This window comes from Saccopteryx bilineata, chromosome 5 (genome assembly GCF_036850765.1).
Source record: "Saccopteryx bilineata isolate mSacBil1 chromosome 5, mSacBil1_pri_phased_curated, whole genome shotgun sequence".
NCBI classification, from domain to species: Eukaryota; Metazoa; Chordata; class Mammalia; order Chiroptera; family Emballonuridae; genus Saccopteryx; species Saccopteryx bilineata.
Genome location: NC_089494.1, coordinates 71,887,044 through 71,901,441, shown reverse-complemented (window position 1 = coordinate 71,901,441; position 14,398 = coordinate 71,887,044). Strand labels below are relative to the sequence as shown.

The 14,398-nt window shown below is 37.3% G+C and overlaps 1 protein-coding gene across 2 annotated transcripts in view; it reads right to left on the bottom strand.

Annotated features, from left to right (window-relative positions):
- The window catches only part of SLC38A11 (solute carrier family 38 member 11), a 70,768-nt gene that overhangs the window by 29,950 nt on the left and 26,420 nt on the right, over window positions 1–14,398 (bottom strand). For both annotated transcript variants that reach the window (XM_066280301.1, XM_066280302.1), the window contains one exon: window positions 12,671–12,750. In XM_066280301.1, coding sequence (XP_066136398.1) covers window positions 12,671–12,750 — 80 coding nt within the window. The remainder of the gene's footprint in view (window positions 1–12,670; window positions 12,751–14,398) is intronic.

The following is a 14,398-nucleotide window of genomic DNA, read 5'->3' as shown; positions in this document are numbered from 1 at the left end:
TAAATATGCCTGCAAATCAATATGGCAAAGATATTTCAGCGATCAATGGACAGCAATTGACAGAAAAGGAAGTGAAAATGGCCAATAAATATGCTATAAGTTCCTCACCCTCCTTAATAATTAGACAAATTAAAATGAACTGCATAGGCCCTGGCCGGTTGGCTCAGCGGTAGAGCGTCAGCCTGGCATGCAGGGGACCCAGGTTCAATTCCCAGCCAGGGCACATAGGAGAAGCATCCATTTGCTTCTCCCCCCCCCTTCCTCTCTGTCTCTCTCTTCCCCTCCCACAGCCAAGGCTCCATTGGAGCAAAGATGGCCCGGGCGCTGGGGATGGCTCCTTGGCCTCTGCCCCAGGCGCTAGAGTGGCTCTGGTCGTGGCAGAGCGACACCCTGGAGGGGCAGAGCATCGCCCCCTGGTGGGCAGAGCGTCGCCCCTGGTGGGCGTGCCAGGTGGATCCCGGTCAGCACATGCGAGAGTCTGTCTGACTGTCTCTCCCCGTTTCCAGCTTCAGAAAAATACAAAAAAAAAAAAAAATGAACTGCATAAAAATATATTTATAGCATTTTGCATCTCATTCAACAATAACAATGTTGATAAATTGCAGGGAAAGAAAAACTTGCAATTATTATGTAGGAAACTCTAAACTATAAAACACTTTGGAGAAGAATTTGGCAATGTCTGGTAAAGTGAAAGTTAATCAAAACTTACTATAAGAAAACAACTACATTTTTGGGTATATAGCCTAGGCCAAGGAAGTGCACACGTGTGCATGAAGATGTGGGTAAGGATATTCACTACTGTATTGTTTCTATAAAGTCAAACTTTGGAAACAACCTCAATGTCCAGCAAAAGAATTGATAAATAAGTCCATAAGAAAATGTGACTAATCATAAGTTTTTGTGCTATAGAGGAATTAAAAAGAGTCACCCAGTGCTATCTATATCAAAATAGAAATATATAAAATATAATATTGAATGAAAAATAGTAACTGTATATTTTTACTACAGTGATTATGATTATGCATATTTACAAACATACTAATCAATACTATAAATATATATTGTTTCAATACATAAAGGCATAGTATAAGTATAAAAGCATGAATAAGAAGGAATGAGTCAAACCCACTTAAACATAATAGTTACCTCTGGGTAAAAGGAAATGAACTCAATTTAATAATAATAGTTACCTCTAGAGAAAGATAAATGAATTACATAATTTTAAAATATGATACTCTATTGCTGATAAAGACTGGAAGCAAGTACAGAAAATTATTTCAAAAAAAGAAATCTAGGCCAATTTCCTGTTTCCTGAACTTTGTATATTTATACAATATTTTCTACATAAAACCTCTCTGGATCTGAAACTATGTTCTTCCTGCTTTCCAATCGTTATTCAATTTTCTACAAATATTTGTTGAGCACCACCTTTGCGGCAATCGCTATTAGAATTACTGGGGATACAGCTGACAAAAAGACAAAAGAAAGAGGTCAGTTATCTTGGTGCCCAGTCTAGTCTATGTCAAAGTCTGGAACACCATTCTATATATATGAAAAAAATATAATTTCAGCTGTGATGATGAAAATGTCCTTTATGTGCACTGTCCAATATGGTTACCACTTACCAAATGTTGCTTTCAGCATTTGAAATTATGGCTACTGTGCCTGAGGAATTAATTTTAAATTTTATTAAATTTTTATCTAATTTCAATTTAGGTAAACATATGTGGCTAGTTGTTACTGTGTTGGACAACACAGATCTAGAAGACTCATGCAGGTAATTTTTGTTTCAGAAAATCTAATTATCTTCTAATTGTCTAAATGAGTTAAAGAAATTACCTAAAGAGGTTTAGTTTTTCCTGTAGTGTAACTTAGGCTGTAAATTTCAACTACTATTTACCACTTGGACTTTCTGACAGGCATGTAGAAGAATGGAGTTGAGTATGATAATAAACAAAATACTTTGTTTACTTATAAAGAACCATAAATATTAAAGAATTTTCAAAACAAACAAGAAAGCAAAAAATATAAACTGGGAGAAATAATTGAAATTGTCTATGAATAGAAACCAAGGGAAAAGGCACTGTATGCATAGTCATATTGAAATGAATTAACTAAATAAAACTTAATTTTGTATTCCCTTACCCTTTAAAATCCAATCATATGCTTATTTACACTTTTTTAGAAACCTTTTTGTATGGAGTGGGGATGGGAGTGGAGAGTTTTGGGGGAATTATTCATTTTGCAGAATTATCTCAGCTTGGATTCTTGGATTCAGGTATTTTGTCTTATTTTAAGAGAAATTTCACTTATCTTTACAACAGCTGAGTAATAGTAATAAGGCGAAGCAGTAGAAAGCCAGTCCTAGCAAATATATCTCCAGTCTTCACAGACATATGAAAACAAGCTTCATGGGGGAGTGCTCTGATCCCCAGAACATAAGGCCTGGATCCTGAAGATCAAACATCACACTGCTCTGTGGTACCTGCCCAAATTCTTTTCTGCTAAACACAGGCATCTTCCAAATCAGACGATCTCAGTTTTTGTTAAGAGAATCTTACATTCACCTCTTTAAGCAGACACTTCTGAAAGTGAAGTGCTCCGGCTGGCAAACGAACAAAGGCTCCACATTTCCTGTCACACCACAAGCTATTAGTGACACAGACAGATCTGCCCACTTCCCAGGCTGGGTGTGGGCCCACAGCTCTGCCACTTCCTGGCTTTCAGCTCACGTTTCTTCTGATTATTCTGTTCTCTAGACAATTGTGATTTACATATAAAGCTGTTCAGGAAAATTCTTGCTGGAAATCACTCCAAACATCAAAACTGATCCCCTTTTTCCTAAGCACAACTTTTACATAAAGCTAATCTTGAGTTAAAATTTACATATGACATTATGCTGAGTTGTTTTTTTTCTGCCAATATATTTTTTTTATGTGAATTATATAAAAAGCTTGCACACTTTGGCACCACAAACATCACAAATACTTCCTTTTACTTATCTGGGACACCAACAGCTTTTGATTTTTATTCTGTCACTTATGTTTTTCTCCCCCCCCCTCCACTATTAACTCTTAATTCCTCTGTCAACACTCTAAAAATTGGAGGAACTACATTATTCCATACGTAGGTGGGACATAAAAGTGAGACTAAGAGACATTGATAAGAGTGTGGTGGTTACGGGGGGAGGGGGGAGAGGGAAAGAGAAAGGAGGAGGGGGAGGGGCACAAAGAAAACTAGATAGAGGGTGACAGAGGACAATCTGACTTTGGGTGATGGGTATGCAACGTAATTGAACGACAAGATAACCTGGACATGTTATCTTTGAATATATGTTTCCTGATTTATTGATGTCGCCCCATTAAAAAAATAAAATTATTAAAAAAAAAATTGGTGTTCTCTGTTTTCGGCAGGATTGAAAGAGCAGAGGTTGAGTCGATATTGGCAGGATTTCACCTTTTAATATAGTAAAAATTGGTTTGAACTCTGAGTGTTGTTTTGGTTCTCTACTGAGTTTTTCACAAAACAGAATTACATTAAATATGTGAATTTACATGAAAAAAAATTTAACTTCAGATGTGAGCTCCAGATAATTATTTTACACTAGGCTTCTAGCTGGGTTTTTCCTCTCTTCTCTTTGTACACTGACCCTGTCCAGCCTTGTCCACAGCAGACACTCCCTGAACTCCAGACCCGCATTTCCAAAGCGCTGGGAGACTTCTTCTTCCTCTCTCTCCACCACAGGTGTTACTCACAACCAACATATTAAAATATTAAAAACATTTTTTCCCCAGACCTGCTTCCTCTCTTATCTTGGTTAGTAAATTAAAAGAAGTTGAGGCCCTTCCTCTACGTTTCCATGGCACCTGCTCATAATTCTATTAAATAGTCCGTTGAGGTTATTATTTATGTATTTGTCCACCCTGCTTCACTCCCAATAAGTTTTAAGAGACTTGCAGAAAGGGATTGTGTTTTATTGATCTTCTACCCCAGTACCGAGAAAAGTGACTAAAACGGTGAGCACTTACTAAATACTAATTGAACAGCATTTTTGATTTTCTTATTTTGGTGGTGAGTTCTGGACTGTCTACCAGTCTGGTTATCCAAACTGGAAACCTTGGCATCATCCCTTCTTTATGCTCCTCTTCACTGTGTTAGAGTTAAATTAGCCCCTGTAAAACTTATATTCCCTCACCCAAATATTTTGTAAAGAGAGTTAATTTGCTTGCTATTCTTTCTCCTAAGAAAGTGAAGGCCTGGCCTTCACTTTGAAACGTAGCAAAAGCTTACCTTCACAAAAATGTCTAAAATTGTTTGCACTGGGGAGGAACCTGTGCATTAGGGCTCCTTAGGGGATCTTTAAATCACAATAGCTGTTTGTGAAAGCAGGCTCACAGACTCAAGTCCCCAACTGTTTCTGGGAGACTGACCTCTTGGCTGTCTTCAGGATTTACCAAGGACACCAAGTCTGTGCTACATCAAAGAATATGTGTCTCTGCAGCAGAATTCCTCTAGTTAAGGCCACAAGAACCCCAACATGCTAATCTACACTTGTCCAAACCCCAAGCTAGCAAATCCCCTATATCTAGTGGCCCCTCCCTCAGCTCGAGACCGACACCCTTTGGTCTCAGTCTGCTTACCCCCAAGCAATTTTGAAAATAAAACTTTTTTTGGAACACACCAGCCTTGTGTTTTCAGTTCGTCCTGTGCTTTCTGCCTTTCAACTTGTTCCAGCCTTGCCCTTCTACGCTCTGGGTTTCCTGTTTGCCATAGATAACCTTCTTCCAGGTCTTTCCACCCCCAATCTGTGCTCACCTATGAAGCAAGAGAAGTCCAGTTGAAATGGAGACTGGCCCTGGTCACTTTCTTGCTTAAGAACTTTCAGTGCTCCATCAAGTAAAGGAAAAACCCAAGTTTGTTAGCACTGCACATAAAGCTTTCCTTTCACACTGGTCTTTTCAACCTCCCGATGATCATTTCTTTACACACTCTAGCCAAACTTTCAGCTCAGAATCACCAAAATTCTAGTTACTTCCAAACACAGAAGCTTTATAATCAGTAGACCAGGAAAGCACCATCTTTAGCAGTTTTTCAAGAGATGATATGAAGATATAACTATTGTTGAAGCTATGATAAGAAATATATTTAAGGAACATAAAATTCAGATAATTTCTACGAATATTCTTTTTTAAAAAAAAAAGATTTTATTTTTTCATTTTAGAAAGGAGAGAGAGAGAGAGAGAGAAGGTGGGGAGGAACAGAAGGATCAACTCCCATATGTGCCTTGACCAGGAAAGCCAGGTTTTGAACTGCCAACTTCTATGCTTTATCCACTGCACCACCACAGGTCAGGCCAAGAACATTCTTAAAGGAGACACTTTTATTTTTATTTGATAGTTACCCTAATCAATAGCAAAATATAGTTACTCCTAATGTTAGAACCTTGAACTGATTCTGCTGTTATATATTGCAATACATCTCACCTCCAGACCTTTAAAACTTCTGCCAACGATAGCTACCAACCTCTCCCAACTAATGCCACTACATTTCTTTCAAGCAGCAGGTCACATATTGTCTTACCATGAAATATCACCTGCCTGTCCAGGTTATGCTAAGAGTCTTTCCTGTTTCTATGGTGCTTTCCCATAATTTTATTGATATATATTACATTGAGATTATCTCTCCAGTGTCTACTCTCCCTACCCACATGCTATAGGTATGTGAGGTCATGTATTCTTCCTCATCTTCACAGCCCCAATACCTAGAAGAGTGACTGTTGTCAGCTGGATATTTTAATAAATAGTTGTTTTCTGAAATAACAGGCTACTAAATTTTTGCTCTTTTATTATGAGTCTGTGTCAGAGACCAGTCTGTCTTCTAACTACATATAGCAAACAGGTGACGAACCTCACTAAGGCAGCCATTAATACAAATACTGATGAGGGTGAGAATGAGTTCTTCACACTGAGCAGCCTCAGCTGTTCTCCAGCTTCACTAACACTACAGAGACTGGAAAAATTGGTCCTGCAGCAGTTTCTCCTATTATCATGTAGACTCAAGTACAACAATAGTTCTATTTGTTGCTTCGGGTAGGCACTCTGTCTGGTAAAACTTACCAGTAGCCCTTGATAGTGTTGTAGAACTGGGAGTCAAATGGTACTTTAGCAATGAGCTAGCAAGTTTTTGTAGCATGGATGTTGCCTTAGGAAAATTTTCTTTGACAAGAAATGTTTTCGTGTAAAATTTTTATTATCTCAAGATAATTTTTATTGTCTCCTTACTTTAAAATTTTGGTCAGTTAATCCTCAAGTTGAATCAACTTAAATCAGAAAACACAGGGATTCATTCATTTATTTAATCATCCAAAAGTTCTTTGCTGAATTCTAATTCTGTTTTAGGCACTGTGCTGAGTGAATGGGATTCACTGTGAGGGAGAAATGTGATCTCCATTCTCACGGAGTTCACAATATGGTGAGAAAAACATAAAATACATGGTAAAACAGATAAGGTAATTTAACAAATAGCATGATTATTTTATTCCTTTTTTTTTTTTTTTTTTTTTTTGTATTTTTCTGAAACTGGAAACGGGGAGAGACAGTCAGACAGACTCCCGCATGCGCCCGACCGGGATCCACCTGGCAAGCCCACCAGGGGCGACGCTTTGCCACCAGGGGGCGATGCTCTGCCCCTCTGGGGCGTCGCTCTGCCGCGACCAGAGCCACTCTAGCGCCTGGGGCAGAGGCCAAGGAGCCATCCCCAGCGCCCGGGCCATCTTTGCTCCAATGGAGCCTTGGCTGTGGGAGGGGAAGAGAGAGACAGAGAGGAAGGAGGGGCGGTGGAGAGGCAAATGGGCGCTTCTCCTATGTGCCCTGGCCAGGAATCGAACCCGGGTCCTCTGCACGCCAGGCTGATGCTCTACTGCTGAGCCAACCGGCTAGGGCCTATTTTATTCCTGTGTGTAAGTCCCTTTTTACTTCCTACAGTGAAAGTTCCAAATTTAACTAACCACAGTATCCAAATTTTGAACCTATCTACTTCTTCTACCACACTCTCAGATGATAATCTCATCTCTGAAAAAATAGAGGACACTAGGTATGAACACTCAAATTTCCTTCACTGGTCTTCAGAATAAATTTAGATTTACTCTCCATACTCTCATTGTTTTAAGAGGAAGAAGAATCCCAACTCCTCTCTGGGGATTACTCTGTATTATAAATTCCAACTTTTCAAGATTTTCTGGGGGACATTTGGCTCCATCTTTTGGCTTGGTTCTTAACATGTTCAATATCTTCTATGATAAAAAAAAAAGGTATTCTGTAGAGTTCTTACTTCCTCAAGCCACTGTTTTGTCATGACAATTCCATTCATTAATGCTCTTCACACATAAATAAGAAGAAGAGGGAGAAGATATGCAAAATTCACTTTCCTATCATTTGCTTTCATCTTAATTCTCTCTAATCTGGCTTCTACCCATATTATTTGATTGAAGCTCTAGAAGGTTATCAGTAACTTTCTATCACCGAAAGCAGAAACCTGTAATTTGCACCAGCCAGTGTCTGCTCCTGGCATCACTGTATTGATTTTCTTTGGGATCAACCTTTCCCACATTCTCAGTCCATGTGATTTAGTTTGGCTGACCTCTGGCTTAACATTAAGTGTAGGCATGTAATCTGAAAACAAGCAACTCAACACAGGCCATGATGATAGGGTTTGAGATTGTCATGGGTCCTCATTAGAGCCAGTCAGAACTCATATTGAAAGTAAAGTTGGAGATAATTTATAAGACAAAGCTCTTTTTTTATACATGAACTTGGACTGAAATGGGTGTAAGCTGACTGCTGCTACTATCTTGTCACAATAAAGGGAAAACTTTTCTGAAACTGGAAATGTAACAGGAAGAGAAGACAAGAGATAGAAAAAGATAAATCATGACTATTTTTTTTTATAAATTTATTTTTTATTTATTCATTTTAGAGAGGAGAGGGAGAGACAGAGAGAAAGAGAGAGAGAGAAGGGGGGAAGGAGCTGGAAATATCAACTCCCATATGTGCCTTGACCAGGCAAGCCCAGGGTTTCGAACCGGTGACCTCAGCATTTCCAGGTCGACGCTTTATCCACTGCGCCACCACAGGTCAGGCAAATCATGACTAATTTCATTGACTGAACTCCTAAAGTCAACCAACTCTAATAACAGAACTACCTTTGACTGTTACAGTAATGTAAGTCAATATATTCTCTTTGCTTCATTCAGTTAGGGTCCTATGGTTATAGTCATTGGCAACAAAAAGAGCAATAATTTATACATTATCAAAAACTTCAGTGACTAGTATTTGACAAAACTAATTATTCCTTTTTTCCCAAATATGCACTATTCCTCTCTTTATCCATTTTTTTCTGATCCTTTCCTTAATCCCCTCTAGTTCTTCTTTATGTATAGCATTATATTGTAGAATTTCATGATTAGAATGAATAAGGGGAAAACAAATTAATATGTATTAAGGTCCTTGGAAAAGGCATATTTTATATGCATAAATACCTGTGGAAAGTGGAGCTGCATTTTTGGAATTATTTTTGGAACAGCAATCCCACACATTATTGTCTAAAATGCTATGAAAGATGTCATATGAAAAGAAAATAGTTGTAAATTTGAACTACATGTTATCATTTCTATTCTAATGTAAAAAATTGAATATTAATGAGGCACAAGATGAAGTTTTTCATAGCAATAATGCCTCTGATTCTAGGTCTGAAAAAGAATGAGAGAAACTGTGTTATTGCATTTTGATACCAGCCCACTTTCTAGAAAGCAATTAAATTGCCTTGTCACCTCAGTTTTTAGAAAGCAAAAGGTTAGAAAATACAATAAAACTGACCATTATTTCCAAAAAGAACTGAAAGTCATTCGACTGTGAGATATTTGAAATCATATCAAAAAGCAGAATTTATGGCCCTATGAGTTATGAAAAAGGAAATTACATTGTGTGTTTTATTTTTAAAACACAACCACTAAAAAGGTGTTTCCATAGTAACAAGGTCAATACCAGTAGCCATTATATATACCTTCTTCCTTTCTGATAGTGGGTTTAAAAATCTTTTTCAAGTATCACTTTAAAAGCCATAAGAAAAAGTATAGCTTTTCTAATCATTCATCTGAACAAAGAATGAGAAAAAACACACACGGAGCATTAAATTTCTCATGTTTTATGGATTATGAGCGTTTGTGGCTGTCATATTTTCAGAAGGAAGCCTGCCTGACTGGCTACTCTGCCAACCCCTGAACACGGGATTTGATTAGCTTGATGGTAAATCTGGACAAACAGAAGTTGTTTGCTGTAGTATTCAAACAGACATAAAAGGCTGCACGGTATTAAAAAACATACACACTCTTTAACATCTAAATATTGAAAGAGTTAAGTAAATAATCTCTGTCATTAGAAAAATTTCAAAGGCTCAGATAAAATAAGATATGACCCCTAGAGGATGGTTAGAAAGACACAGGCCTCATTTTGTTTACAACAGAAATAAATAGCTCTTTGGCCATAAAATCAATTCATAGCACCACCAGGAAGGGGCCTCTCCTTTCTCTTTCCTTTGTATTGAGATGTACTACCTATATGATGATCATCTGTGAGATATTTTTTTTCTCTTTGTATTCACAATAGTATCTCACATAACAATTTTGTAGATAAAAGTAAATAGAAAATGAATAATGAAAAATAATGACAAAAGAGTAGTAACAAAAATGACATGAAATCTCTGGTCTATTTTTAAACATGATGCATCAGTTAAAAGTGTACTCATATAATTTCTTTAAACCAAGGGGCTCCCGATCCTGTTCACAGGCTCACAACTGTCACATAATGAATCCAAGAGCCTGATTCCTAGACTCCCGCAGAGTCTCTGCATGTGGGGACCCAACATCAATATTTTTAAAAGCTACTCAGATAATTCTAATGTGAAGCCAGAGTTGAAAAATCATTGCTTTAAACTATTTTCCTGGAGTTCAATTAATGAATAATTTATTTATCTCCAACTTTGAAGTACTTGTTTTTTTCTCAATATTGCCTCACAGTGCTATATCAAATCTATAAGACCTTTTATTGTAACCTAGTGATTTATTCTTTAGAACCACTTCTCATAATAAAAGCTTCAATTGAAATAGCTATCTTATACAATTAAAATTTTTAGCCAAAATATTCTTTATTGAATCCTGTTCAGTATACTTATTAGCTTTTTGTTGCTATGAATTTAACTTTTGAAAATTAGAACTTAGTATAGTACCAAGATAATAGTAAGTAAATATTAGTAGAATTTAATATACTGTACACTTTGGGATTTTTATGCTACCTTTCCTGGGCCTATATTCCCTTTTACACACTTATCTATCTGAAAAAGTTCAGATTCATCCTTCAAAACACACAGATCATGGTTCTCTTTCTCCAGGAAGCCCTCTGTGATTTTCTTTGCAATAGGCACTCTCTGCTTTGGAACTGCCACTGTCCCTTGTTTCTGCTTCAATTTTGCACTCCTCAGACTGTACTGTCATTTCTTTTTCTTCTTTTTGTTTTTAAAGTAAGTCTCTTTGGGCCTGACCAAATGGTGGTGCAGTAGATGGAGCACTGGACTGGGACGCAGAGGACTCAGGTTTGAAAAGTCCAGGTTGCTGGCTTGAGAGCGGGCTCTTCAGCTTGAGCACGGAGTTGCTGGCTTGAGCATGGGATCACAGACATGACCCCATAATCACTGGCTTGAGCCCAAAGGTCGCTGGCTTGAAGCCCAAGGTCACTGGCTCTACTTTAGCCATCTCCTCCCCATTAAGGCACATATGACATATGAGAAAGAAATCAATGAACAACTAAGGTGCCGCAACAAATAATTGATGCTTCTCATCTCTCTCTGTTCCTCCCTCTGTCTCTGTCATAAAAACAAACAAAGAAACAAACAAACAAACAAATAAAGTAAGTCCCTTTGCCATGCCTGGTTGTGAACAACTTGCAGCAGGTGCTACTTCTGCCTCTCTGCACTTTTTCTCTCAGGGAACACCAAAATAGCTAGACATAATAGGCATTCTGAGTTTACTAACTGAAAGAATACGTAGTCACATTGAAGTGAACCAAGTGCTTTTAAAAAACGCTATTGTAATGGATTGAAAGTGACCGTCAACCTTTATATGTTGAAGAGCTAACCCCCAATGAGATAATATCTGGAGATGGGGTTTTGGGAGATAATTAGGTTTAGATAAGGTTGGGCACTCTTGATGGGATTAGTACCCTTATAAGAGGAGACATTAGGGAGCTTGCTGTCTCTCTCATGTGAAGACTCAGCAGGAAGACCAGGAAGAGATTTCTCACCAGAACCCAATCATTCTGGCCTCCAGAACTGTGAGAAAATAAATGTCTGCTGTTTTATCCACCCTCCCTGTAGTATTTTGTTCCAGCAACCCAAGCTGACTAATACAACTATAAACTGGGGGTAAGTTGTTTATAGAGAACATTAATATAAACATTATAGATAATATAGTTTTCCCTTTAATTTAAATCTTTTAAAAAATTAGGTGTATGTTTTTACAAAGAGAAGGCCATATCAAATGCAGTTAAACTAGATATTTCATATTTTCTTCCAAATAATTTGAGGCATAAATTTTAAATTTTATCTGGTAAACTAAGAATTTGGAGATAGCATATAGAAAAAAAAATGAAGAGATTTTGCAGGACAACAGTGAATCAATAGGAAAATGGAAGTACCCTGGGGACCAAATTATTAATTATACTATTCACCAGGTTTCCTTTCTTTTTTCTCTCACCGATAACATTCACTGAAGACCCAGCCTGTCCCTTGCACTGTCCTAGACATTATGTCTTAAATTAATTTTATTTTGTCTTATTTGGAAAAGAGAAAATATTTAAGGTTTCATGGAAACTTCATAATGTATAATCTGTTTATTCAACAACTATCTATTGTGCATTACGGAAATCTAATTTTGCATTTAAAGGCAATTTAGTTAGTTTCATTCCAGCATTCTCTTGAGATTATGGATATAAACTACCTAGTCCTTATTTGGTAAACCTATTCTGTAACCAAATAATAAAAACTGTAGTGTAGTTTAGATCAGCAGTACTCACACTTTGAATTTCATGGATGAGTGAATAAAATTTGGGAAACCAATAGCAAGTTGCCAATATTTTATTTGGCCAATTAATAACATTAAAAACAAATAAATACCATTATTATTTATACTATCAGTTCACAAACCACAAAGCATCTTAACACAAAATAATTAAAGAACATACTTAATAGAGAATCAAAGGTAGTTTTCAATGTGACTACATTATTATTAATGGAAAACACCCAAAATATTATTTATTCACCTAATTTCAACCTAGATTGATGAAACTTTGTTAAGAGCAAATCTATCTCTGAGATAGATATAGAAATTTCTGCATTCTACCACTTCTGAGCGCTCTACCAGATCTTATGTCTCATCAGCCATGTAGAGTCCAAGATGAACATGCGTGTCTACTTAAGTGTAATTATTTTCTCTCATGTTGTCAAATACTAATGAAAAATGCTGCTTCTGGTACCACGATTACTTTACATTTCAGAATTTATGTCAAATAATTACCTGTGTGAAAGTTATAAATCAAAGACCAGCCAATAGAACAAAACTTACATGTGTGGCCCCAATGAAATTACCCGTGCCATTATAATTCCAAGAATCAGAGTTGTTAAAACGGTTGAAATAAGAGAAATCTGCAAAAGAAAATGTAAAGATATTGTCAGTTCAGTATAGAGATTATTTTATTGAAAATATTAGGTTTTTCTCTTTTTACTTTGTGTAAACCTACATACAGTTTCAAACACAATTATTTAGTAGCTTGTTCTTATACATTGGGTCGATAATCTCAAATGCATAACTTTTTATCAGATCACCGTCATATTTTTTCCCCTTAAATAAGAAAGCAAATACCTTATATTATTATTATATCAACATGACTTTATCTTTTTTTTTGTATTTTTTCTGAAGCTAGAAACGGGGAGAGACAGTCAGACTCCCGCATGCGCCCGACCGGGATCCACCCGGCATGCCCACCAGGGGGCGATGCTCTGCTCCTCTGGGGTGTCGCTCTGCCAGGACCAGAGCCACTCTAGCGCCTGGGGCAGAGGCCAAGGAGCCATCCCCAGCTCCCAGGCCCTCTTTGCTCCAATGGAACCTCTGCTGCGGGAGGGGAAGAGAGAGACAAAGAGGAAGGAGAGGGGGAGGGGTGGAGAAGCAGATGGGCGCTTCTCCTGTGTGCCCTGGCCGGGAATCGAACCCGGGACCTCTGCACGCCAGGCCGACGCTCTACCACTGAGCTAACCGGCCAGGGCCTATCAACATGACTTTACATGTTTTTAGTGACTTCCTGTGTAGGACACAAAACTCGTGATTTTCTTTTATGAAAGTAAAAGTAAAATGTTTATTTTTCTTCAGGCCCTATTCTAATATTGACTTGTGTTTTTTCTTATTTCTTATTGTTTCTTCTGCTTCCGTCTTTAACTTAGCCTCACTCTTCCAACACAGCAACCTCCTCCCACATTTGGGGGGTGGTTTTGCTGTTTTCTTTTTGTTCTGTAGCTTCGCAGGTTACTTTTTCCTTGTGATCTTGCCATTTGGCCTGTGTCTAAGTCTTCTTTGCTTCTTCTTCTCTCTCCTGGAACTAACTCAACTGGTTAACATATAAACCAGTCTGTGTGTATATGTGTTCTATGCACTCATACTAGATCTTTGTATTGTCTCTTAATTTTAATGGATAAACACATTTCAGACTTTTTTCTCTGATAAGAATAAAATGCAAAATTTATTTTATTTTATTAATGGTTAGTTAACTTTCTTTTCTGTGTTGTTAGTTTTTAACTATAAAGGTAGTTCTATTATAAGTCTTTCGATCTACTATGGAATGAAAATGCTGAGAAACAGAAATATTAAGTAATATTCCCAAGGTCACACAGCATGAAAGTGGCAATGAAGGAACTCAAATGCAAGTATCCTGACTCCAGATCAGGCCTCTTAACTCCCCTGCTTTGCTCACTAGGAAATATATTTAGATATTTCAATATGATACTTTAAAGAATCATTGAGGAGAGAAAATGTTCAGGTAATAATATGATTGAATATTAGCAGCTTTCTTTTCATGAATTCCTCACTTTCTGCTCTGTAAAGGTAACATTTATGTCTACATTGAACATGTTAATGGGAAACAGTCTTGCCATTTCAGATATTTCAGCATAAAAAGGCCCTTTTGATGTACTCTTATTTTGAAATCAGTGTTCGAGAAGGAAGATAGATTAGTCAGAATACTCTGGAATATGATCTCTATTCTCAACTCTACCTGAAAAGAGGCACTTCTTAACTGTGGAC